The sequence below is a fragment of the Platalea leucorodia genome (assembly GCF_965183815.1).
Source record: "Platalea leucorodia genome assembly, contig: HAP1_HAP1_SCAFFOLD_337, whole genome shotgun sequence".
Classification (NCBI taxonomy): domain Eukaryota; kingdom Metazoa; phylum Chordata; class Aves; order Pelecaniformes; family Threskiornithidae; genus Platalea; species Platalea leucorodia.
In genome coordinates, this window is record NW_028121240.1 from 16,234 (window position 1) to 43,242 (window position 27,009).

Sequence of the window (27,009 nt, forward strand, 5' to 3'; positions counted from 1 at the left end):
CTGTCCGTGGGTCTGGCTGTGGGTCGGGGCTCGCCGTGGGGCAGCCGTGGGGCTGCCCGTTGGTCAGGTCCATCCGTGGGTCCATCTGTGGGTCAGGTCTGTAATTCAGGTCCGTCCGTGGGTCTGTCCGTGGGTCAAGTCTTTCTATGGGGCAGCCGTGGGGCTGCCTGTGGCTCAGGTCCATCCGTGGGTCTGTCTGTGGGTCAGGGCTCGCCGTGGGGCAGCCGTGGGGCCGCCCGTTTGTCAGGTCCGTCCATGGGTCCATCCGTGGGTCTGTCTGTGGGTCATGTCTGTAACTCGGGTCTGTCCGTGGGTCTGTCCGTGGGTCAAGTCTTTCTATGGGGCAGCCGTGGGGCTGCCTGTGGCTCAGGTCCGTCCGTGGGTCTGTCCGTGGGTCAGGTCTGTGACTTGGGTCCGTCCATGGGTCCGTCCGTGGGTCCATCTGTGGGTCAGGTCTGTAACTCGGGTCTGTCCGTGGGTCTGTCCGTGGGTCAAGTCTTTCTATGGGGCAGCCGTGGGGCTGCCTGTGGCTCAGGTCCGTCCGTGGGTCTGTCCGTGGGTCAGGTCTGTGACTTGGGTCCGTCCGTGGGTCCGTCCGTGGGTCAGCCGGAGGGGGGGGGGGCCTCAGGGCTCGCCGTGGGGCCAGCGCAGGCACCACTCGCAGGCGTTGCGGAACATGCGGAGCCAGGGGGCCTCGGCCCCCCTCGCCGTGGGGCGCCCCCAGGCCGGGGGCCACCAAGGCCACTGCCACGCGCGCACCCCACGCTCGGGGTGGGGCATGATGGCCAGGTGGCGGCCGCAGGGCGAGCAGAGGGCGGCCACCGCCCCCCCCGAGCCGTTGGGGTTCAGGGGGTACTCGGCCGTGGGGCGCCCCACATCGTCCACGTAGCGCAGGGGGACCAGGCCCCCCCCCAGCGCCGCCGCCAGCCCCCCGGGCTCCCGGAACTGGAACCGGCCTGGGGGGGGGCACCCATGGGCGTCACCCAAAGGGTCCCCGGGTGCCCCCCCCCCCAGCCCGCTGGGACCCCAGAGCTCCCAGAGCTCCCAGTGCCCCCAGTGCTTCCAGTGCCCCCAGAGCTCCCAGTATCTCCAGTGCCCCCCGTGCCCCCAGTACGCCCAGAGCTCCCAGTGCCCCCAGAGCTCCCAGTATCTCCAGTGCCCTTGGTGCCCCCAGTACGCCCAGAGCTCCCAGTGCCCCCAGAGCTCCCAGTATCTCCAGTGCCCTTGGTGCCCCCAGTACGCCCAGAGCTCCCAGTGCCCCCAGAGCTCCCAGTATCTCCAGTGCCCTCGGTGCCCCCAGAGCTCCCAGTGCCCACAGAGCTCCCAGTATCTCCAGTGCCCCCAGTGCCCCCAGAGCTCCCAGTATCTCCAGTGCCCTCAGTGCCCCCAGAGCTCCCAGTGCCCCCAGAGCTCCCAGCGCCCACAGAGCTCCCAGTATCTCCAGTGCCCCCAGTGCCCCCAGAGCTCCCAGTATCTCCAGTGCCCTCAGTGCCCCCAGAGCTCCCAGTGCCCACAGAGCTCCCAGTACCCCCAGAGCTCCCAGTATCTCCAGTGCCCCCCGTGCCCCCAGAGCTCCCAGTGCCCCCAGATATTCCAGTGCCCCCAGTGCTTCCAATGCCCCCAGTGTTTCCAGTGCTCACAGAGCTCCCAGTACCTCCAGAGCCCCCAGCACCCCCAGAGCCCCCAGCACCCCCAGAGCTCCCAGTGCCCCCAGAGCTCCCAGTGCCCCCAGATGTTCCAGTGCCCCCAGTGCTTCCAATGCCCTCAGTGTTTCCAGTGCTCACAGAGCTCCCAGTATCTCCAGAACCCCCAGCACCCCCAGAGCTTCCAGTGGCCCCAGTGCTTCCAGTGCCCCCAGAGCTCCCAGTATCTCCAGTGTGCCCAGAGCTCCTAGTGCCCCCACTGTCTCTAGTGCCCCCAGTGCTCCCCATGCCCCAGTGCTCCCAGTGTCCCCAGAGCTCCCAGTGCCTCCCATGTCTCCAGTGCCCCCAGTGCTCCTGATGCTTCCAGTGTCTTCGTGCCCCCAGTGCTCCCAGTACTCCCAGTTCCCTTTGTGTCCCCTGTAACCCCCATGTCCCCATGCCCCCAGTGCCTCCAGAGCTCCCAGTGCCCCCAGAGCTCCTGGTGCTCCCAGTGTCCCCAGAGCTCCCAGTACGCCCAGAGCTCCCAGTGCCCCCAGAGCTCCCAGTATCTCCAGTGCCCCCCTGCCCCCAGTACGCCCAGAGCTCCCAGTGCCCCCAGAGTTCCCAGTATCTCCAGTGCCCCCCTGCCCCCAGTACGCCCAGAGCTCCCAGTGCCCCCAGAGCTCCCAGTATCTCCAGTGCCCTCGGTGCGCCCAGAGCTCCCAGTGCCCCCAGAGCTCCCAGCGCCCCCAGAGCTCCCAGTATCTCCAGTGCCCCCAGTGCCCCCAGAGCTCCCAGTATCTCCAGTGCCCTCAGTGCCCCCAGAGCTCCCAGCGCCCCCAGAGCTCCCAGTATCTCCAGTGCCCCCAGTGCCCCCAGAGCTCCCAGTATCTCCAGTGCCCTCAGTGCCCCCAGAGCTCCCAGTGCCCACAGAGTTCCCAGTATCTCCAGTGCCCTCGGTGCCCCCAGAGCTCCCAGCGCCCACAGAGCTCCCAGTATCTCCAGTGCCCCCAGTGCCCCCAGAGCTCCCAGTGCCCCCAGAGCTCCCAGTATCTCCAGTGCCCTCGGTGCGCCCAGAGCTCCCAGTGCCCCCAGAGCTCCCAGTATCTCCAGTGCCCCCAGTGCCCCCAGAGCTCCCAGTATCTCCAGTGCCCTCAGTGCCCCCAGAGCTCCCAGTGCCCCCAGAGCTCCCAGTACCCCCAGAGCTCCCAGTATCTCCAGTGCCCTCGGTGCCCCCAGAGCTCCCAGTGCCCCCAGAGCTCCCAGCGCCCCCAGAGCTCCCAGTATCTCCAGTGCCCCCCGTGCCCCCAGAGCTCCCAGTGCCCCCAGATGTTCCAGTGCCCCCAGTGCTTCCAATGCCCTCAGTGTTTCCAGTGCTCACAGAGCTCCCAGTATCTCCAGTGTGCCCAGAGCTCCTAGTGCCCCCAGAGCTCCCAGTATCTCCAGTGCCCCCCTGCCCCCAGTACGCCCAGAGCTCCCAGTGCCCCCAGAGCTCCCAGTATCTCCAGTGCCCTCGGTGCCCCCAGAGCTCCCAGTGCCCCCAGAGCTCCCAGCGCCCCCAGAGCTCCCAGTATCTCCAGTGCCCTCAGTGCCCCCAGAGCTCCCAGCACCCCCAGAGCTCCCAGTATCTCCAGTGCCCCCAGTGCCCCCAGAGCTCCCAGTATCTCCAGTGCCCTCAGTGCCCCCAGAGCTCCCAGTGCCCACAGAGCTCCCAGTATCTCCAGTGCCCCCAGTGCCCCCAGAGCTCCCAGTGCCCCCAGAGCTCCCAGTATCTCCAGTGCCCTCGGTGCCCCCAGAGCTCCCAGCGCCCACAGAGCTCCCAGTATCTCCAGTGCCCCCAGTGCCCCCAGAGCTCCCAGTGCCCCCAGAGCTCCCAGTATCTCCAGTGCCCTAGGTGCGCCCAGAGCTCCCAGTGCCCCCAGAGCTCCCAGCGCCCCCAGAGCTCCCAGTATCTCCAGTGCCCCCCGTGCCCCCAGAGCTCCCAGTGCCCCCAGATGTTCCAGTGCCCCCAGTGCTTCCAATGCCCTCAGTGTTTCCAGTGCTCACAGAGCTCCCAGTATCTCCAGAACCCCCAGCACCCCCAGAGCTTCCAGTGGCCCCAGTGCTTCCAGTGCCCCCAGAGCTCCCAGTATCTCCAGTGTGCCCAGAGCTCCTAGTGCCCCCACTGTCTCTAGTGCCCCCAGTGCTCCCCATGCCCCAGTGCTCCCAGTGTCCCCAGAGCTCCCAGTGCCTCCCATGTCTCCAGTGCCCCCAGTGCTCCTGGTGCTTCCAGTGTCTTCGTGCCCCCAGTGCTCCCAGTACTCCCAGTTCCCTTTGTGTCCCCTGTAACCCCCATGTCCCCATGCCCCCAGTGCCCCCAGAGCTCCCAGTGCCCCCAGAGCTCCTGGTGCTCCCAGTGCCCCCAGAGCTCCCAGTGTTCCCCATGTCCCCATGCCTCCCACGTCCCCAGTGCCCCCAGAGCTCCCAGTGCCCCCAGAGCTCCCAGTACTCCCAGTTCCCTTTGTGTCCCTGTAACCCCCATGCCCCCAGTGCTCCCAGTGCCCCCCGAGCTCCCAGTGCCCCCGCCCCCCGTGCACCCACCTTCCCCGTGGGCCACCCAGACGCCCAGGCAGGCGCCCGCCATCCCCCGCAGCATCAGCGCCGGCCCCGGCTCCACGCGCACGGCCACGAACCGCGACTCGAAGCGCCCCGACAGGTTGGGGCTCAGCGCCACGGCGGGGGGGGCCCCCTCCTCTGCGCCCCGCAGCGTCACCGCCCGCCCCCGGCGGCCCTGACACCCGGGGGGGTGCCCTTCCCCCACCCAGGGCCCCCCCCATGGGATCCTTCCCCCCCCCATGGGACCCCCCCCATGGGACACCCCCATGGGGTCACCCCCACATTGCTCAAGGACCCCCCCCCACCCATGGGATCTCCACCCCCCCCCCGGGACCCCCTCCCATAGGATACCCCCCCCCCCCCCGGGACAAAATCACCCATAGGTGATGCCCCCCCCGCCATGGGACAGCACCACCCATGGGTGACACCCGCCCACCCCAGGGCCCCCTCCCATGGGTGACACCCCCCCCATGGGACCCCTCCCCACCCAAGGACCCCCCCCCCATGGGACTACCCCCCCCAGGGACAACATCCCCCATGGGTGAGCACCCCCCCATGGGACCCCCCCACCCAAGGACCCCCCCCCTCCATGGGTGCCACCCCCCTCCATAGGACCCCCCCCCCCCCATGGGATTCCCAGGACCCCCTCCCAAGGGATCCCCCCCCCCAGGACAACAACCCCCATGGGTGCCCCCCCCCCATGGGTGCCCCCCCAGCACCCACCGGGGGGGGGCCCGACCCAGCCCAGCAGGGCCAGCAGCTGGCAGCCGTTGCAGACCCCCAGGCTGAAGGTGTCGGGGCGCCGGCGGAAGCTTTCCAGGGTCCCCCGCGCCCGCGGGTTGAAGCGCACGGCGGCCGCCCAGCCTGGGGGGGGGGGGGGGGTCAGGGCACCCCCAAACTGGGCACCCCCCCCAAACAGCACCCCGACATCGCCAACAACCAGCCCTGGGCGACCCCCAAATCAGGGGCACCCCCCCCGCCCCAAAATGGGGGTCTGCACATCCAGCACCCCCAACCCCACACCCGGCCCACCCCAAACCAGGGGCACCCCCAAACTGGGCACCCCAGCGCCCAGCACCCCCAAAATGGGCACCCCCCAACACCCCCAAACCAGGGGCACCCCCAAACTGGGCACCCCAGCGCCCCCAAAATGGGCACCCCAACACCCCCAAACCAGGGGCACCCCCCCAAAACGGGGACCCCCCGCACCCAGCACCCCAACATCCCCAACACCCAGCATCCAGCACCCCCAAACCAGGGGCACCCCCACACCCATCACCCCCAAACCCGGGTACCCCCAAACTAGGGGCACCCCCAAAATGGGGACCCCCCCACCCGGCCCCCCAGCATCCCCCAACACCCAGGACCCCCAAACCAAGGGCACTGGCAAACAGGGACACCCCAAAAACAGGGGCACCCCAAAACCGGGGACACCCCAAAACCAGGGGCACCCCAAAACCAGGCTCACCCCGCCAGCGACCCTCAAACCCCAGGGCCCCCCAAAACGCCCCCGTGTCGGGGTACAGAGCCCCCTGGGCCCCCCAAACCGCCCCCAGGTGTGAAATGGGGGGGGGGACCCCGAATTCTCACCCTTGGCGGAGCCGAGGACGTCGGCGTAGCTGAACCCCCCGACGAAGACGAGGCCCCGGAAGCCGTCGAGGGTGGCGGAGCCCGAGCACAGGTCCTCCGTCGTCACGTCCCACACCTGGGGACACCCCGGCCCCGCGTCACCGACCCCCGGCCCCCCGGCCCCCCGATACGGGGGTGGGGGTCCCCCCGGACGCCGGGGTCCCTCACCTGGAAGCCGGCCATGACGAAGGCGGCCGCCATCTCGCGGTCTCCGTTGCTGCCCTCCTCCCGCAGCACGGCCACCCGCGGCCCCGGCAGCTCTGGGGACACCGGGGTCACCCCTCCGGCCCCCCCATGATCCCCCCACATCCCCCATGATCCCCCCATGTCCCCCAGCCCCCCACAACCCCACGCCCCCCCATGACCTCCCCGCCCCCCAAGTCTCCTCAGCCCCCCATGATCCCCCCACGTCCCCCATGTCCCCCCCATGATCCCTCAGACCCCCAGGTCCCCCCCATCGTCCCCCAGCCCCCCACGCCCCCACGCCCCCCCCGACCTCCCCACCCGCCATGGCTCCCCACCCCCCATGATCCCCCCACGTCCCCCGTGATCCCCCCCATGATCCCCCAGCCCCCCATGTCCCCCCCATGATCCCTCAGACCCCCAGGTCCCCCCCATCGTCCCCCAGCCCCCCACGACCCCACGCCCCCCCATGACCTCCCCGCCCCGGGTCCCCCCACCCCTCACCCATGTGCCGGAGCAGGGGGGGCTCCTCCAGGGGGTCGAAGGTGAGGGTGAAGGTGGGTCCCTGGCGCCGGCGCAGCCCGGCCTCCTCCTGGGCCACGCAGTCCGCGGCCGCCTGCTCCCGCTCCAGCCGGAAGCTGGTCTCCTCCCAGAGCCCCCGCAGGTCCCCCACGGGCTCGGACAGCACAGAGGCGCCCGCCACCACCACCTGGACCTGCCACGGGAACACGGGGACGGTGAGGGACATGGCCACCACCCCCTGGGCCTGCCACGGGGACACGGGGACGGTGAGGGACATGGCCACCACCCCCTGGACCTGCCACGGGGACACGGGGACGGTGAGGGACATGGCCACCACCCCCTGGGCCTGCCACGGGGACACGGGGACGGTGAGGGACATGGCCACCACCCCCTGGACCTGCCACAGGGACGCGGGGACGGTGAGGGACATGGCCACCACCCCCTGGACCTGCCACGGGGACGCGGGGGACGGTGAGGGACATGGCCACCACCCCCTGGACCTGCCACGGGGACGCGGGGACGGTGAGGGACATGGCCACCACCCCCTGGACCTGCCACGGGGACACGGGGACGGTGAGGGACATGGCCACCACCCCCTGGACCTGCCACGGGGACACGGGGACGGTGAGGGACATGGCCACCACCCCCTGGGCCTGCCACGGGGACACGGGGACGGTGAGGGACATGGCCACCACCCCCTGGGCCTGCCACGGGGACGGTGAGGGACATGGCCACCACCCCCTGGACCTGCCACGGGGACGGTGAGGGACATGGCCACCACCCCCTGGGCCTGCCACGGGGACGCGGGGATGGTGAGGGACATGGCCACCACCCCCTGGACCTGCCACGGGGACACGGGGATGGTGAGGGACATGGGGACATGGCCACCCCCTGGACCTGCCACGGGGACGCGGGGACGGTGAGGGACATGGCCACCACCCCCTGGACCTGCCACGGGGACACGGGGACGGTGAGGGACATGGCCACCACCCCCTGGACCTGCCACGGGGACACGGGGACGGTGAGGGACATGGCCACCACCCCCTGGGCCTGCCACGGGGACACGGGGACGGTGAGGGACATGGCCACCACCCCCTGGGCCTGCCACGGGGACGGTGAGGGACATGGCCACCACCCCCTGGACCTGCCACGGGGACGGTGAGGGACATGGCCACCACCCCCTGGGCCTGCCACGGGGACGCGGGGATGGTGAGGGACATGGCCACCACCCCCTGGACCTGCCACGGGGACACGGGGATGGTGAGGGACATGGGGACATGGCCACCCCCTGGACCTGCCACGGGGACGCGGGGGACGGTGAGGGACATGGCCACCACCCCCTGGACCTGCCACGGGGACACGGGGATGGTGAGGGACATGGCCACCACCCCCTGGGCCTGCCACGGGGACACGGGGACGGTGAGGGACATGGCCACCACCCCCTGGACCTGCCACGGGGACACGGGGACGGTGAGGGACATGGCCACCACCCCCTGGGCCTGCCACGGGGACGGTGAGGGACATGGCCACCACCCCCTGGACCTGCCACGGGGACGGTGAGGGACATGGCCACCACCCCCTGGGCCTGCCACGGGGACGGTGAGGGACATGGCCACCACCCCCTGGGCCTGCCACGGGGACGCGGGGATGGTGAGGGACATGGGGACATGGCCACCCCCTGGACCTGCCACGGGGACACGGGGATGGTGAGGGACATGGGGACATGGCCACCACCACAGCCATCGCTATGGTCACTGCCATCCACACCCACAGCAGGACACAGGGACACGGCCATGGCCACCTCCTGTCCCACCAGGACACCATGGGGACACGGCCATGGGGACACGGCCATGGCCACCTCCTGTCCCACCAGGACACCATGGGGACACACCTTCAGGTCCACATCCTCGGTCACCTCCCGTGCCCACAGGGCCAGCCAGGGCCCCCTGCCACCCCCGTGTCCCCACGTCCCCTCACCATGGCGTCGGGCCCGTAGGGGCCGCTGTGGCCAATGGGGACGCAGCGCACGCCGGCCTCCTGGTAGCGGCGGCAGACGTCCACGCTGGTGGCCACCGGCACCTCCAGCACCAGCCCCGGCTCCTCCGCGAACAGCACGGCCAGCGCTGCGGGGACGAGGGACGCGGGGGTGGGAGACGGTGACATGGGACATCAGACATGGAGGTATGGGAGGTGGGGACGTGGGGACACGGGGACGTGGGGACGTGGGGACGTGGGGATGTGGGATAATGGGGATGTGGGGGCACGGGGACATGGGGACACGGGGATGTGGGGACGTGGGGACATGGGGATGTGGGGGCACGGGGACGTGGGGACACGGGGACATGGGGACATAGGGACATAACGACATGAGAATACGGGGGACATGGGGACATGGGATAATGGGGATGTGGGGACATAGGGACATGAGGACATGGGGACATGGGAACATGTGATAATGGGGACATGGGGACATGGGATCATGAGGACATGGGGACATGGGGACATGGGGATGTGGGGATGTGGGGACATGGGATAATGGGGACATGGGGATATTGGACATGAGGACATGGGGACATGGGGACTTGGGGTTGTGGGGATGTGGGGATGGGGGACGTGGGGACATAGGGGACATAGGAACATGAGGACATGGGGACAGGGGGACATGGGGACAGGGGGACATGGGACGTTGGGACATGGGACATAGGGAACATGGGGCCATGGGGGCTTGGGGCCATGGGGGCTTGGGGCCATGACACATAGGGGACAGGGGGGACGTGGGGACATGGGACATGAGGAGAGGGGGACGTGGGGACATGGGACACAGGGACAAGAGGACGTGGGGACACGGGGAGGCGAGGATTCCCCGGGGGTTCCCCAAGATGGGACGGTTGCGGGGGGGGTCGCGGGGAGGGGCGTCCCCGGGGGGTCCCGGGGGGTGACGGTGACTCACGCGAGGCGTCGCGGGGGACGGTGGCCATGTCCACCCGGAGGCCGCAGTTGCCGGCGAAGGCCATCTCCAGCAGGCAGCCCAGCAGCCCCCCGTCGCTCACGTCGTGGCCCGCGCTCAGCCCCCGCTCTGGGGCGCAGCGACAGGCCCCGCCCCCGCGTCACCCCGCGTCACCCCAACTCCGGGTCACCCCAGGTCCAGCGTACCCCGACCCCGGGCTCGGACCGCGCCACCACCCCAGGTCCCCGCGCGCCCTGATCCCTGCACCCCAATCCGCACGCACCCCCCCAGTCCCCTCCTGCACCCCAGTCCCCCCCAAATCCCTTCACCCCAATCCCCACTGCACCCCAAATCCCCACTGCACCCAAAATCCTCCCTTCACCCCAAATCCCACCGCACCCCAAATCTCCTCCCCTGCACCCCAAATCCCCACCACTCCCCACATCTCCTTCCCTGCACCCCAATCCCCCCTGCACCCCAAATCCCCACAGCCCAAATCCTCCTGCACCCCAAATCCCACCACACCCCAAATCCCTCTGCACCCCCAGACCCGCTGCACCCTAAATCTTCTCCCCGCACCCAAAATCCCCCCTGAACCCCAAATCCCCCCACCCCAATTACTCCCGCGCCCCAAATTTCCCCACTGCACCCAAAATCCCTCTGCACCCCAATCCCCCCGCACCCCAAATCTCCTCCCCTGCACCCCAAAGCCACACCACATCCCACATCTCCTTCCCTGCACCCCAAAACCCCCCTGCACCCCAACCCCCCCACTCCCCACATCTCCTTCCCTGCACCCCAAAACCCCCCTGCACCCCAACCCCCCCACTCCCCACATCTCCTTCCCTGCACCCCAAAACCCCCCTGCACCCCAACCCCCCCCACTCCCCACATCTCCTTCCCTGCACCCCAAAACCCCCCTGCACCCCAACCCCCCCCACTCCCCACATCTCCTTCCCTGCACCCCAAAACCCCCCTGCACCCCAACCCCCCCACACTCCCCACATCTCCTTCCCTGCACCCCAAAACCCCCCTGCACCCCAACCCCCCCCACTCCCCACATCTCCTTCCCTGCACCCCAAAACCCCTTACACCCAAATCCCCCTGCACCCCCAACCCCCCCCACCCCAAATTCCCCCCCCACGCCCCCCCAGGCTCCCCTTTTCCCCCAGATCCTCCCCCCGGCCCCCCAACCTCCGGGGGGCCCCCACCGGGGGTCCCCCCCCGCACCCACCTTCGACGAGGCGCTGGGTGACGCGGAAGGCGGCGGCCAGGACCTCGGGGTCCTCCAGGTCGGGGCAGGCGGCCCCCAGCTGCGCGAAGACCTGGGCCAGGGCGCTGCCCCCCAGCCGGTGCCGCCCCGGGCTCAGCTGCACCCACAGCAGGGCGCCTGGGGGACCCCGAAATCCGGGGGGGGTTACAGCACCCCAAAGGCACCCCGACCCCTCCCAGGAGTCACAGTGCCCCAAAACGTCCCCAGCTTCCCCCAGGGTGTCACCACCCCACCCCGCTACCCTAAAACCCTCAGGGGCACCCCAAAATCCCATGGAGGGTCCCAACCCCCTGCAAGCACCCCAAAATGCACCCAGGGATCCCAGCCCACCCCCAGGGCACCCCAAAACCCCTATGGGGGTGGTCCTGGCTCCCTAAGGGCACCCTAAAACCCCCCAGGGCACCCCAAAACCCTTATGGGGGTCACAGCAGCACCCAGGGCACCCCAAAACCCCTATGGGGGTGGTTCTGGATCCTTGAGGGGACCCCAAAAGCCCCTTGGGGTTCACAGCACCCCAAAACCCCTATGGGGGTGGTCCTGTCTCCCTAAGGGCACCCCAGCCCCCCCAGGGTTCAGCCCACCCCCCAGGGCACCCCAAAACCCGCCGGGGTCACTGACCTTTGCCATCAGGACACTTGAGGTCAGGGGTGACGGTGGCCGTGACGTCAGGGCAGACGGCGTAGGCCGAGACCACCAGGGTGCCTGGGGCGGGGTCGAGGGGTCATGGGGGGCCACTGGGGGGCTGGGGGGCTTGGGGGGGTCACAGTGGGGCACCCATGGCCAGGAGTAGGGGGGGGTGGCACCTACGGGTCACAGAGCCATGGTGGTGGCATCCATGACCCATCATGGTGGTGGTGGCACCCATGGGTCCTGGTGCAGGGGCACCCGTGACCCATCATGGTGGTGGTGGCACCCACGACCCATCATCACGGTGGTGGCACCCATGGGTCCCACTTCTGTGGCATCCATGACCCATCATGGTGGTGGTGGCACCCATGGGTCCTGGTGCAGGGGCACTCGTGACCCATCATGGTGGTGGTGGCACCCACGACCCATCATCACGGTGGTGGCACCCATGGGTCCCACTTCTGTGGCACCCGTGACCCATCATGGTGGTGGTGGCACCCACGACCCATCATCGTGGTGGTGGTGGTGGCACCCTGACCCATCCTCCCGGTGGCGACACCCCTGGGCTCCTCTGCCACGACGGTGGCCGTGGCACCCGTGACCCCACGCCAGCAGCACCCCCCCGCCCCCGCCCCGGCAGCGGGACTCACCAGGTGCCAGGACGGTTTCGGTGCCGACGCGGGCGGCCATGCTGAGCGAGTCCTTGCCCCCATCGATGGCCACGCCCAGGCGGTGCAGGAGCCCCACCAGCCCCTCGCACGCTGCCACCAGCGCCCCCCCCTCCGCCCCTGTCTTCGCCCCCCACATCCAGTTCCCTGAGCACTTCACGTCCTGGGGACACCGGAGACAGGGGGACACGGAGAGGACAGGGACACAGGGACATGGGGGACACAGAGAAGACAGGGCCACGGGGGATGGGGAGACACCAGGGCCACGGAGGGGGAACAGGGGGATGCAGGGAACAAAGGGGACACAAAAGGACACAGGACAAGGGGGGGAAGGGACAGGTCAGCACCACTGCATGTCCCAGCCCCCTCCTGCCACCCTCAACCCCCCAAATTGCCCCCCCGGGCCCCCCAACCTCCCCTGTCACCTCCCACCCCCTGGCTGTGGCACTCTCAATGGCCACGGCTTGGCCATGACATGGTGCCCGTGGCCGTGCCATGGCTCCTGTGACCAGGACGTGGCCCTGGCGACAACAGCTTGGCCCCCACGGCAGTGATGTGGTCCTGGTGGCTCCCACGGCCATGATGTGACCCCGCCGTGGCCCCTGGAGCCATGGCACGGCCCTGGCGTGACAACGACATGGCCCCTGTGGCCGTGGTGAGCACCTGGTAGCCTCATGCCCCATAGCTGTGCCATGGCCATGCCGTGGGCCCTCTTGGCTGGGCTGTGGCCACGCCGTGGTGGTCCCCTATGGCCACGCCATGGCCATGCCATGGTCCCTTTGGCTGTGCCGTGGCCATGCCATGGTCCTCCATGGCCATGCCTTGGCCCCACCATAGTCCCCCTTGGCCATGCCATGGTCCCCTTTGGCCGTGCCACAGCCATGCCACGGTTCCCCTTGGCTGTGCTGTGCCCACACCCTGGTGGTCCCCCTTGGCCATGCCACGGCCACGCGGTGATCCCCTTTGGCCATGCCATGGCCATGCCGTGGCCCTCTTGGCCATGCTGTGGTTACGCTGTGGTACCTGTGGCCACAGCCCCATTGCCCCATCTTGTAGCCACGTCATGGTCCTGGCGTGGCAAGGCCATGGCAGTGGCATGGTTTCCGTGGCTGTGATATGGCCACTATACTATGGTGTGGCCACCCTGTAGCCATGCCACGGCCATGTCGTTGTTCCCGTAGCCATGCCATGGTGGTGGCATGGTCCCCGTGGCATAGCCATGCCGTAGCCACGCCATCACCACGACAGTGCTCCCGTAGCCATACCATGGCCTTGCCGTGGCAGTGGCATGTCCCCCATAGCACGGCCATCCCATGGACATGCCAAAGCCACGTCACTGCTCCCGTAGCGACCCCATGGCCGTGCCGCGGCATTGGCGCGGTGGCGGTGGCATAGTACTCACACGGAGGTCGGTGATGCGAGCGAAGACGAGGTTGGTGAGGGCCTCGGTGAGGGCCAGGCGGGCGCCAGCGGCTGGATCCAGCAGGCCCTTGATGGGCTGCTCACCCAGCGCCGTGGCCGCCCCCACCGTGTCAAAGTGGGACAGGGCCACCACGGCCACGTCGGCCAGCGGTGTGTGCAGGGGCCCCACGCACTGCTGCTGGGCCACCAGCCCCGTCACCGAGCGGTCCACCTGCCCCGGGGACAGCGGCGTCAGTGGGGGACACGGGCTGGGAGGTGGCCATGGGGACAAGTTTGGGGGGGAGAGGGTTGGGACACGTGGGGGACACGGATGGGTCATGTCCTGAGGGGACAGGGACATGGGCAGGGACATTTCCCAGGGAGTGATATTGACTGGGGGGACACGGAGTGGGACACGTCATGGAGGGACATGGGGTGGGACACATGGGGGAGACGGGGGACATCAGGGACGTGGAGGAGGATTGGTGACACGGAGAGGGACTGGTGACACGGAGAGGGACTGGTGACACGGAAGGGATTGGTGGCACAGAGGGGATCAGGGACATGGAGGGGACCGTGGCCACCAAGTGGGGTGGGGACACGGAGGGGACTGGTGACACGGAGGGGATCAGGGACACAGGGGGAACTGGTGGCACAGAGAGGATCGGGGACACGGAGGGGACGGCAGCCACTACGTGGGTTGGGGACACGGAAGGGATTGGGGACACGGAGGGGCCCACGGCCACCAGGGATGCAGGCGCAGGGGGGCCGGGGGGCCCAGCAGGGCCCACGGCCAGGGCTGGGGAGACGGGGGGACGCAGGGGGACGCGGGCACCTTGTTGGTGAGGTAGCGCTTGCTGGCCACGGCCGGGAGCCGCAGGACCCGCTCCAGCGCCTGCCGCACCGACAGCCCCGGGGGCAGCGCCAGCGGGCGCAGGGTGGGGGGCACCCGCTGCAGCACGAACTCCTGGGGGGCACGGGGGGATGGGGGTCCCATCACCATGGGGGTCCCCATCCCCGTTGGGGGTCCCCATCCCCATTGGGTGGTCACCATCACCATGGGGCTCCCCATCCCCGTTGGGGGTCCCCATCCCCATTGGGTGGTCCCCATCATCATGGGGGTCCCCACCTCCACTGGGTGTCTCCATTGGGGTGTCCCCATCACCATGGGGGTCCCCATCCCCATTGGGTGTCCCCATTCCCAGCTGGGGGGGTCCCCATCATCATGGGGGTTCCCATCACCACTGAGGGGTGCCCCGTTCCCATCGGGGTGTCTCTGTCATCATGGAGGTCCCCATCCCCTTCAGCTGTCTCCATTCCCCACTGGGGGCGTCCCCATTATCGTGGGGGTCCCCACCTCCGTTGGGTGTCTCCATTCCCAACCGGGAGGGTCCCCATCCCCACTGGGGGTCCTCCCGCCCCTCCCCCCCTCACCTTGCGGGGCATCTTGCCCAGCACCCACTCGAGCTCCAGGTTGACGGGGGTGGGCAGCCCCTCGTGGGACCCCCCCTCGGGCACCGGCGCCTCCAGGTCATCCACCAGCACGATCTGGGGGGGTGGAGGCTCAGCAGGGCCAGGGCACCCCCAAAACACCCCCCTGGGACCTTCCTGGTACCCAGGGACCCCAAAAGGACCCCCCAAAACTCCCCTCGGCCGACAGGGACCCCCAAAAGCCACCCCCGGGGACCTCCCTGTGTCCCTCAATCTCCCCAGGTCGCTGTGGCCGGGCCCCATGGCCCCATGGCCCCGCGTGTCGCTGTGTCCCCCACATCCCCACGTCCCACATGCCCAGGTCCCACGTCCCCACGTCCCCAGGTCCCCACATTCCTGTGTCGCGTGCCCCACATTCCCAAGTCCCCACACCCTCACGTCCCCATGGTGTCCCCCATGTCCCTGCAGCCCTATGTCCCATGTCCCTGCGTCCCCCACGTCCCCATCTCCCCACATTCCCACGTCCCATGTCCCCACAGTGTCCCCATGTCCCCACAGTGTCCCCAAGTCCCCAGATCCCATGTCCCCATGGTGTCCCCCACGTCCCTGCATCCCTAATGTCACAGGTCCCCATGTCCTCACATCCCCATGTCCTCCATGTCCCCATGTCCCCACATCCCACATCCCCATGTCCCCATGTCCCCACATCCCACGTCCCCATGTCCTCCATGTCCCCATGTCCCCATGTCCTCCATGTCCCCATATCCCACATCCCCATGTCCCCACGGTGTCCCCCACATCCCTGCACCCCTATGTCACAGATCCCCATGTCCCCATGTCCTCACATCCCACGTCCCCATGTCCCCACGGTGTCCCCCACGTCCCTGCACCCCTATACCCCTCCCCCACGCCCCCTTACCCGCCCGTCCCCGGTGACGGTCCCCACCACGCAGAGGGGACAGCGCTCGCGGGCGGCCAGGCGCCGCAGCAGCCCCAGCCGGGGCGGCCGCACCAGCAGCGCGTTGGACTCCTGGTACTCGGCGCCCCACAGCTCCAGCACGCTCAGCGTCGGGTCCCCTCGCTGCCACCAGCCGGGTCACCGCGGCGGGGGGCACCGGGGGGGCGGGGGGAACCGGGGGGTGGGGGGCACCAAGGGGGCGGGGGGCACCGGGGGTCCAGGGGCGTTGGGGGGACAAGTGGCACCGGGGGGCAGCGGGGGACAGCGGGGACACAAGGGGCACCAGGGGCACTGGGGGGGAATTGAGGGGGGCAAGGGGCACTGGGGGGCACTGGGGGGGACAAGTGGCACCAGGGGACACCGGGGGGACAAGGGGCAGCAGGGGGTGGGGGGCACCAAGGGGGCAGGGGGCACCGGGAGGCACCAAGGGGACAAGTGACACCGGGGGGCCCCGGGGGGGACAGGGGGCACTGGGGGGCACCAGGAGGACGGGGGGGGTTGGGGGTCTGGGGGGGCTCTGTGGGGACAGGGGTCCTGGGGGACCCTGGGGGCACCGGGGGGCACCGGGGGGCAGGAGGTGCCAGGGACAGGGTGCCACGGGGGTCCCACGGGTGGGGGGTCCCATGGGTGGGGGTGCTGGTACCTGGAAGCGGCTGGCGTAGATGACGGCCCCCGCCGGCTCGCTGAGCTCCTTCAGGACGTTCCCTGGGGACGGCGGTGACGGGGACGCTGGGGACACCCCCGTGTGCCCCCCGTCCCCTCGTGTCCCCCCGTGTCCCCCATGTCCCTGTACCATTGCCACCAGCCCCCCAGTCATGGATGGTGCATATGAGGTTGTCATCTCCCCATGTCCCCCACGTCCCCGTGTCCCCCATGCTCCCCCCGTCCCTGTGACCCCCTGTCCCTGTGACTGTGTCCCCCCACGTCCCACCGTGTCCCCCCGTGTCCCCATACCATGGCCACCAGCCCTGCAATGGTGGATGCTGCAGATGGGACTGTCATCTCCCCATGTCCCCCCATGTCCCCTTATGTCCCTATGTCCTCTGTGTCCCCCTGTGTCTTCGTGTCCCCCTATGTCCCCGTGTCCCCCCCATGTCCCCACGCCATTGCCACCAGCCCCATGATGGTGGATGCTGCAGATGGGGTTGTTGTCGTCTCATATCCCCCTGTCCCCCCGTGTCCCCCTGTCCCCCCGTGTCCCCCCGTGTCCCCGTGTCCCCCCGTGTCCCCCGTGTCCCCATGTCCCCCCGTGTCCCCGTGTCCCCGTACCGTTGCCGCCAGCCCCCTGGTCGTGGATGCTGCAGATGGGGTTGTTGTCATCTCACATCCCCATGTCCCCCCATGTCCCCCCACGTCCCTGTGTCCCCCCGTGTCCCCCGTGTCCCCGTGTCCCCCCGTGTCCCCGTGTCCCCGTACCGTTGCCGCCAGCCCCCTGGTCGTGGATGCTGCAGATGGGGTTCCCCCCGCCGCTCTCGATGCAGCCCCGCAGCACCCGGTTCATCTTCTGCTCCATCTCGGCGTCCCCCCGCTGCACCGCCCCCGCGTCCCGCTCCTCCGCGTTGTCCCCCTGCACCTGGGGACACGGGGTGGGGACAGCGTGGGGACACCCGCCCCGGACCCCCGGGATCCCCCCCAGGCACCCCCTTACCTGGATGGAGGAGGCGGCCCCCCCGCCAACGCCGATGCGGTAGACAGGGCCCCCCACTTTCACCACCAGCATCCCTGGGGGGGGACATGGGTGACACATGGGTGACACATGGGTGACACATGGGTGGTGCTCCCAGACCCCCCCAGGGAGCTTGAGGGTCTTGAGGGAAGGGGGGGGATTTGGGGGTCCCAGAAGTGATGGGGGAGGAGCTGAGGGGCATTTGGGGGTGTTGGGGGCGGTCTGGGGGGATTTGGGGGTCCCAGGGGTGATGGGGGGGGTCTGGGGGGGATTTGGGGGTCCCAGGAGTGATGGGGAGGGAGCTGAGGGGCATTTGGGGGTGTTGGGGGGGCTGGGGAGCAATTTGGGGGTCCCGGGGTGGTGGAGGTGCATAAGGGGGGATTTGGAGGTGTCGGGGAGGGGCTGGGGGGGATTTGGGGGTCCTGGGGGGGGGTTGGGGGGGTCCCATGGGGATTTGGGGGTCCCGGGGGAAGTTTGGGGCTCCCACGGGGATTTGGGGGTCCCGGGGGGCTCTGGGGGTGCCGGGGGGTCTCACCGGGTTCGGGGGGCTCCTTGCGGACGTGGTCGTCCTCGATGGCGCCGATGCCCCCGCTGAACATGATGGGCTTGATCCACTCCCGCCGCTGCCCCCCCGGCAGCACCTGCCCGAAGGAGCGGGCGAAGCCTGGGGACGCCCCACAGCGTCACCTCCCTGCCACCCCAAAGCCACCCCCCGCGTGGCACCGCCCCCCTCCGGGGGGTCCCCGGGGGTCCCCAAGGCCAGGGAGGTCTTTGGGTGTCACCTAGAGGGTCCCCAAATGTCCCAGAGGTCCCCAAGGACAGGGAGGTCTCCAGGAGTCCCTGAAGAGTCCTTAAACATCCCCAAGGTCCCCAAGGCAGCGTGGTGTCCCCGAGGGTCCCCAAGGCCATAGGGTGTCCCCAAGGGTCCCCAAAGCCATGGAGGTCTTTGGGTGTCACCTAGAGGGTCCCCTAAATGTCCCAAAGGTCCCCAAGACCATGGTGTCACCCAGAGGGTTCCTGAACATCCCTGGGGTCCCCAAGGCCATGGGGTGTCCCCAAGGGTCTCCAGGTTCTTTAGGTGTTGCTGGAGCATCCCCAAATGTCCCCATGGGTCCCCAAGGTCGTAGGGTGTCCCCAAGGGTCCCCAAGACCATGGAGGTCTTTGAATGTCATTGGAAGGTCCCCAAATGTCCCCAAGAGGTCCCCAAGGTCATAGGGTGTCCCCAAGGGTCCCCAAGGCCATGGAGGTCTTTGAGTGTCCCTGAAGAGTCCCCAAATGTCCCCAGGGGTCCCCAAGACCATGGAGCTCTTTGACTGTCATCAAAAGGTCCCCAAATGTCCCCAAGGGGTCCCCAAGGCTGTAGGTGTCCCCAAGGGTCCCCAAGACCATGGAGGTCTTTGAGTGTCATCAGAAGGTCCCCAAGGGTCCCCAAGACCATGGACGTCTTTGAGTGTCATTGGAAGGGTCCCCAAGGGGTCCCCAAGGCCATAGGGTGTCCCTGAGGATCCCCAAGGGTCCCCAAGACCACAGAGGTCCCTGAAGGGTCCCCAAATGTCCCCAGGGGTCCCCAAGACCATGGAGGTCTTTGAGTGTCATCAGAAGGTCCCCAAATGTCCCCAAGGGGTCCTCAAGCCCATAGGGTGTCCCCAAGGGTCCCCAAGACCATGGAGGTCTTTGAGCATCCCTGAAGGGTCCCCAAATGTCCCCAAGGGGTCCCCAAGGCTGTAGGATGTCCCCAAGGGTCCCCAAGCCCATGGAGGTCTTTGAGCATCCCTGAAGGTCCCCAGATGTCCCCAGGCGTCCCCAGAGGGGTCCCCGCTCACCGGCCAGCACGGGCTCCCCGAATTTGTTGCCATAGTCGCTGGCGCCGTCGCTGGCCCCGATGGCGATTTCCAGGGGGCGGGCGAAGGATTTGGGGTACGGCTGCGCCCCGTCTTCCCAGGGCAGCTCGTAGCCTGGAGGGGGCGGGGCCGGGGGACCCCAGGGCTGGAGCTTAGGGGGCTCCCAGGGGTGGGGGGACCCCAAGTTTGGGGGGAACCGGAGGAGGTTTGGGGGGGGTTCAGTGCGGTTTGGGGGATCCTGGGGAGTTTTGGGGGGTGTCCAGGGGGTTGCAGGGGGGTCTAAGGGATTGGGGGGGGCGGGGGATCCTGGGGGGGCTGGGGAGGGTCCCTGGGGTATCGTTGGTCTTGGGGGGGTCTCAGAGATATTGGGGGGCCTTGGGGGGGGGCTTGGGTCCCAGGGATATTGGGGGGTCTGGGAGGACTTGAGGGGGTCCCGGGGGGGGTGTCAGGGGTTCTCAGGGGTTTGGGGGGTCCCACGGGGATGGTTTGGGGGGTCCCTGGGGTCCGGGGGGGGGTGTGGGGGGCTCCCAGGGCTCTTGGGGAGCCCCAAGGGGTTTGGGAGTCCTGGGGGGGGTTTAGGGGGGTCCCAGGGCTATTGGGGGGTCCCAGGGGTATTGAGGGGCCTTGGGGGGCATAAGGTGTTGGGGATGGCAAGGGGGTTCAGAGGGCCTCAGGGGTTTGGGGGGTCCTGGGGGGATGTTTGGGGGGGTCCCTGGGGTATTGGGGTTCCTGGGGGTTGTGGGGGGGTCCCTGGGGTACTGGGGGGTCCCAGGAGGTCTCAGGGGGTCCCAGGGGTACTGGGGGGGTCCCTGGGAGGTTTGGGGGCTCCCCAGAGGAATGTTTGGGTGGGGGTCCTGTTTGGGGGTCCCCAAGGGGGTGGGGGGTCCCGAGGGCCTCACCGGGGATGAGCAGGTTGCCGAAGCTGTACCCGGCGGTGCCGGCGATGACGTGGGCACCGCGGCCGGTGCACTGCACGTCCCGGATCCGGCCCCCCGTCCCCGTCGTCGCCCCGCTGAAGGGGGCCACAGCTGGGGGGGGGGAGGCAGGGCCATATCAGGACACGCCCACTCCTCAAACCACGCCCCCTTCCCGCCCCCCAGCTGCCCCCCAACCCCGCTGACCGGTGGGGAAGTTGTGGGTCTCGGCGGTGAAGATGACGTGCCGGATGGTCGTCCTCTTCTCAAAAGGGCTCGGCTCGGCCGGGTCCCGCGGCCACAGCGCCGTCACCGGCACGCCCCGGATGGCGCTGTGGGGACAGGGGACGCGTCACCCCCCACCGGCGCCCGTGGCAGGGCCACGCAGTGACCCATGGGCACCCATGGGTGCTGGGGTCCCCGAACCTCCATGCCATGGCACCCATGGGTGATGGGACTCCTCAACCTTCAAGCCATCGTCACCCATGGGTGACGGGGGTTCTCCCAGCCTCCATGCCATCATCACCCATGGGTGATGGGATCCCCCAGTGTCCACGCCATGGGTATCCGTGGGTGATGGAACTGCCCAGCCTCCATGTCATCATCACCCATGGCTCACAGGGCCCCCAAACCTCCATGCAATGGGCACCCATGGGTGATGGGACCCTCCAACCTTGATGCCATGGACACCCACGGGCGAAAGCCACCCCAGGGACCCCTGGCCTTGACGCCGTGGGGCACCCACAGGCCCCACCTGCTGTTGTCGGAGAACTTGATGACGTTGTTGGGGTTGCTGGAGCTCTGGGTTCCCATGATGCTCTGGAAGAGCGACTGCGGCTTCTCCTGCCCATCCACCACCAGCCGCCCCTTGAAGAACCAGTGGCGGCTGTGCTCGCTGGGGACACGGGGACACGGTCACGGAGGGCAGCGTCACCGGGGGGACACCGTCATGGGGGATGGTGTCAACGGGGGACATGGGGACATGGCCATGGGGTGGCATTAATGGAGGACATGGGGACATGGTCATGGGGGGTGGTGTCAATAGGGGACAGGGGGACATGGTCATGGGGTGGCATCAGTGAGGGACACGGGGACATGGCCATGGAGGGTGGCATCAATGGGGGACACGGCCATGGGGTGGCATCAGTGAGGGACATGGGGACATGGTCATGGAGGGTGGCATCAATGGGGGACACGGCCATGGGGTGGCATCAGTGAGGGACACGGGGACATGGCCATGGAGGGTGGCATCAATGGGGGACACGGCCATGGGGTGGCATCAGTGAGGGACACGGGGACATGGTCATGGAGGTGGTGTCAATGGGTGACATGGCCATTGGGGGGTGGCATCAAGGGGGGACATGGGGACATAGTCATGAAGGGTGGCATCAGTGAGGGACACGGGGACATGGCCATGGGGGTGGTGTCAATGGGGGACATGGCCATGGGGTGGCATTAGTGAGGGACATGGGGACATGGCCATGGGGGTGGTGTCAATGGGGGACATGGTCATGGGGGGTGGCATCAAGGGGGGACATGGCCATGGGGTGGCATCAAGGGGGGACATGGGGACATGGCCATGGGGGGTGGTGTCAATGGGGGACATGGGGACATGGTCATGGGGGGTGGTGTCAATGGGGGACATGGCCATGGGGGGTGGCATCAGAGGGACATGGGGACATGGCCATGGGGTGGCATCAATGGGGGGGCTGGGGGTTACGGGGGGCTGGGGGGCCGGGGGGATGTGGGGGGCTGGGGGGCACCTGTTGGACTGGGCCAGGTCGAAGCACTCCACCGAGGTGGGGTTGCGGCCGGCGGCGCGGAAGAGGCGGGTGTAGTACTGCACGTCCCAGGGGTCGAAGGCCAGGCCTGGGGGACAGCACTGTCCCCACGGGTCCCCAGGGACACCCGCCACCCCCCCGTGGCCCCCCAAGCCTCTCCACCCACACCCAGCCAGTGGCCAGCGTCTTCCAGGGCCTGGAGGACACCCCGTGTCCCATGACCCTCTGTCCCCAAGTGTCCTCATGGCCTCCCTGTCATCGTGTCCCCCTGTCCTCCATGTCCTCTGTATTCTCGTGTCCCCATGTCCCCAAGCAGCCCCACATCCCCCCGCCCCCCATGTCCCCCACATCCCCTTGTCCCCAAGTACCCCCATGTCCCCACATGTCCCCCCCCATGTCCCATGTCCTCCAAGTCTTCATGTCCCATGTCCCCAAGCAGCCCCACGTCCCCGTGTCCCCCATATCGCCATGTCCCCATGTCCCCAAGTACCCCCACATCCCCCCTATGTCCCATGTCCCCCCCATGTCCCCATGTCCCCTTGTCCCCAAGTACCCCCACGTCCCCCCCCGTCCCCCCCCCGTCCCCCCCGTGTCCCCCCCGTGTCCCCCCCGTCCCCCTACCCAGCTCGCGGTCCGCCTGCTCCAGGGCCTGGGGGCCGCCCCGCAGGACGTCGATGGTGGTGACAGGGACGGGGCGCACGGGGACCTCGAAGGTGGCCAGCGGCTCCGGGTAGAGCTGCTCCGTCATGGGGTCCCGCAGCGCCCGCCCCAGCCGCTCCGCCGCCCCCGCCGGCGGCTGCCCCTCGAACTGGGGGGGACAGGGACACCCGTGTCACCCCCCGTCCTGGCAGGGACCCCCGCGGGGGCACCCCCAGACAGGGGGACACCGGGAGCCCAGGGACAGACGGGGATGGGGGACCCCCGGGGACACTGGGACCCATGGGGACAGGGGGACACTGGGACCCCAGGGACAGAGGGGGATGGGGGACCCCCGGGGACACTGGGACCCCCAGGACAGGGGGACACCAGGAGCCCAGGGACAGACAGGGACTGGGGGACCCCCCAGGGACACTGGGACCCATGGGGACAGGGGGACACTGGGACCCCAGGGACAGAGGGGGATGGGGGACCCCCGGGGACACTGGGACCCCCAGGACAGGGGGACACTGGGACCCCAGGGACAGAGGGGGATGGGGGACCCCCGGGGACACTGGGACCCCCAGGACAGGGGGACACCGGGACCCCAGGGACAGATGGGGACCAGGGGACCCCTGGGGACACTGGGACCCCCAGGACAGGGGGACACCGGGAGCCCAGGGACAGAGGGGGATGGGGGACCCCCAGGACAGGGGGACACCAGGAGCCCAGGGACAGAGGGGGATGGGGGACCCCTGGGGACACTGGGACCCCCCGGGGACAATGGGACAGGGGACCCCCAGGGACATGGGGACCCCGGAACAGCTGATGTCCCCCAATGTCCCCCAACATCCCCCATGTCCCCGATGCCCCTGGTGCCACCAGTATCCCCAGTGCCCCCCATGTCCCCAGTGCCCCCCATGTGCCCAGTGCGCCGATGTCCCCAGTGCGCCTGACGCCTCCAATGTCCCCCATGTCCCCAATGCCCCCACACCCCGATGCCCCCCATCTCCTCCATGTCCCCAATGTCCCCTGTGTCCCTAATGTCCCCGATGTCCCCCATGCCCCCCATGCTCCTCATCTCCCCCATGCCCCCCATATCCCCAGTGCCCCCAATGCCCCCCATGTCCCCAATGTCCCCCATCTCCCCCATGTCCCCGATGCCCCCCATGTCCCTGATGTCCCCAGTGCCCCCAATGCCCCCCATGTCCCTGATGTCCCAAATGCCCCCATGTCCCCGATGCCCCCCATGGCCCCCATGGCCCCAATGTCCCCCATGTCCCCGATGCCCCTGATGCCCCCCATGGCCCCAATGTCCCCCATGTCCCCGATGCCCCTGATGCCCCCCATGGCCCCAATGTCCCCCATGTCCCCGATGCCCCCATGCCCCCCATGGCCCCCATGTCCCCGATGCCCCCATGCCCCCATGGCCCCAGTGCCCCCCACGTCCCCGACGTCCCCCGCGCCCGTCCCCGCTGCCCACCTGCAGCAGGAGGCGGCGGGAGCGCTCCAGGCGCTGGACGCGGCCCAGCCCGGCCGCCCGGCAGAGGGAGACGGCGTTGGTGGAGGCGGCCGTGGAGACCCCCAGCCTGCCGGCACCCACAGCACCCGTGGGACCCCCAGCACCCATGGGACCCCACAGGGCACCCACCTCACCCCACAGCACCCACAGGACCCCCCGGGGACCCATGGGATCCCCCGGTGGGGCACCCACAGCACCCATGGGCCCCCCAGCTCCCCCCAGCACCCCCGGGCCCCCCAGCACCCATGGAACCCCCCCCTGCACCCATGGGACCCCCCAGCCCCCCCCAGCACCCATGGGCCACCCCCCCGGGCCCCCCAGCACCCATGGGACCCCCAGGAACCCCCAGCCCCCCCCCCCAGCACCTATGGGACCCCCCCGGCCCCCCCGTACCTGGGCCCGATCTCCAGCAGCAGGTGGGGGCCGTGGGGGCGCAGGAAGCTTTGGGGGGCCACCTCCTCCCCCGCCCCCAGGGGGGACCCCAGGAGCCAGCGCAGGATCCGCCCCTCCTCCGCGTCGGGGGGGGCCGCCCCTGCGCACCCCGAAACGCTGGGACCCCCCGCACCCCCAACACCCCCCACTGCCCCCCCCGAGGGCCCCCCAAAGCCCCCGTCCCCCCGTCTGTCCCCCACGCCCCAAATCCCCCTGGCCCCCCATCCCCCCCGTGTCCCCTCGTGTCACCCCGTGTCCCCCCACATCCCCCACGTCACCCCGTGTCCCCGTGTCCCCCCTGTGTCCCCCCTGTGTCCCCGGGTCCCCCCGGGTCCCCTCTCCCCCCGGGTCCCCCCCATGTCCCCATGTCCCCCCGTGTCCCCTCATGTCCACGTGTCCCCCCATGTCCCCCCCTGCCCCCCCATGTCCCCCGTGCCCCCCATGTCCCCCCCTGCCCCCCCATGTCCCCCCATGTCCCTCCGTGTCCCCCATGTCCCCCCGTGCCCCCCATGTCCCGCCGTGTCCCCCGTGCCCCCCGTGCCCCCCATGTCCCCCCCTGCCCCCCGGGTCCCCCGTGCCCCCCATGTCCCCCCATGTCCCCCTGTGCCCCCCGTGCCCCCCGTGCCCCCCCTGCCCCCCGGGCCCCCCCGTGCCCCCCATGTCCCCCTGTGCCCCCCGTGCCCCCCGTGTCCCCCATGTCCCCCCGTGCCCCCCATGTCCCCCTGTGCCCCCCGTGACCCCCGTGTCCCCCATGTCCCCCCGTGCCCCCCGTGCCCCCCATGTCCCCCCGGGCCCCCCCGGGCCCCCCGTACCGTCCCAGGCCAGGTAGTAGCAGAGCTCGCAGGTGACAGCGGTGACCCCCGGCTCCACGGCCCGGGCCACCCGCAGGGGGGACCCCAGCCCCAGCCCCGGGGGGGCCCCCCCAGAGCCCCCCCCGGCCCCCCCCACCCGCTCGGGGGGCCCCGGCCGCACGTAGAACCGCAGCACCTGCATCTGGGGGGGGGGAGGGTGGGAGGGGACCCCAAAGCTGGGGACCCCCCCCAGCACCCCCAAACCTGGGGACCCCCCTCAGCACCCCCGAACTTGGGAACCCCCGGATCCCCCCCCCCAAATCGGGGTCCCCCAACCCCCTGGGACCCCCAAAGCCTGGGGAACCCGGGCACCCCCAAACTCAGGGACCCCCCCCAGAGACCCCAACCCCCAGAGACCCCCCCCAACCCCGGGGACCCCCCAAACCCCGGGGAACCCAAAAAAAACCCCAGACCCCGGGGACCCCCCTCAACCTCGGGGTCCCCCAGGGCCCCCCAAACCTTGGGGACCCCCCAGGGACCCCCGCCCCCCCCGGGACACCCCCCCGCATGGGACCCTCCAGAACGTCACCAACGGGGGTCCCCCCCTCCTTACGTCACTAAGGGGGGTCCCCCCCATCCTTACGTCACCAAGTCGCCCCGCAGCCACGTGCACCCCCACGCGGGACCCCCTGCCCCCCAACCCCCCCATCCCCCCCCAAGGACCCAGCGATGCCGCGCGTGCCCCGACCCCCCCCCCCCCGCGGGGTCCCCCCACGCCACGTCACGCCACGTCACGCGTGACATCCCCCGCCCCCCCCCGTACCACGCGCTGCTCCGCAGCCTCTGCCCCCGCCGCCGCCGCGGGGCCGCCACCAGACGGGGGGGGAGGGGTCAGCGGGGACCCCGCCCCCCCCCCCCGTGCGGGACCCCTCCCCCCCACCCCCACCCCCCACCTCCCATCCCCCACCCCGGCACCCCCCCGGGGGAGCCCACCCGCGCCCCTCCCCCACCCCGGGCACGCGGGGGCGGGGGGAGGGGACCGCGGGGGGCGGGGGGAGGGGACACCCGTGGGGGGGAGGGGGACACCTGGGGGGGGTCCTCGGGGGGGTAGGGGGCACCTGGGTCCCCTCTCTGCCCCCCCCCCGGTTGCCTCATCGGTGGGGGAGGGGCGGTGTTACCCAGAATCCCTTGCGGCGCCCCTCCCCCCCAAGGCCAGACCCGACCCCGTGACCCCGCGGGGGGGGGGGGAGGGGAGGGGGTCACCGGGGCGGGGGGGGCGGGGTGGGGGGTGGGGAAGGTCACGGGTGACATCACGGGTGACATCACGGGTGACATCAGGTGGCCTTGGAGCAGGACGGTGGCCCCAGGGCGCCCGGTGGGCGGGGCTATGCAAGGAGGGGGCGGGGCCGCGGCAGGCGCACGTGTGCACCCCACCCCCCACCCCGGGGTGGCCACCGTGGGTCCGTGGCCACCGTGGCCCCGTGGGCAGGGGGTCCCCCGTCCCCACGGCCGCGGTGTCCCCACGGCCACGGTGTCCCCACGGCCACGGTGTCCTGTGTCCCCACGGCC

General features: G+C 69.9%; 1 protein-coding gene across 1 annotated transcript; it reads right to left on the minus strand.

The window, feature by feature from the left end:
- Positions 1 to 624: 624 nt before the first annotated feature.
- On the minus strand, positions 625 to 25,642 carry PFAS (phosphoribosylformylglycinamidine synthase; the record flags this gene model as incomplete). The annotated part of the gene is made up of 28 exons (XM_082338652.1): positions 625 to 956; positions 4,203 to 4,355; positions 4,941 to 5,081; positions 5,808 to 5,922; positions 6,015 to 6,106; positions 6,534 to 6,744; positions 8,529 to 8,674; positions 9,502 to 9,627; positions 10,733 to 10,888; positions 11,390 to 11,473; positions 12,049 to 12,229; positions 13,469 to 13,699; positions 14,303 to 14,434; positions 14,902 to 15,015; positions 15,818 to 15,979; positions 16,500 to 16,561; positions 17,273 to 17,429; positions 17,505 to 17,578; positions 18,058 to 18,186; positions 19,347 to 19,478; positions 20,264 to 20,392; positions 20,486 to 20,610; positions 21,033 to 21,173; positions 22,042 to 22,147; positions 22,681 to 22,867; positions 24,179 to 24,284; positions 24,611 to 24,749; positions 25,462 to 25,642. The coding sequence occupies 28 exons, from the start codon at positions 25,640 to 25,642 to the stop codon at positions 625 to 627; spliced, it is 4,044 nt and encodes a 1,347-aa protein (XP_082194778.1).
- Positions 25,643 to 27,009: the final 1,367 nt, after the last annotated feature.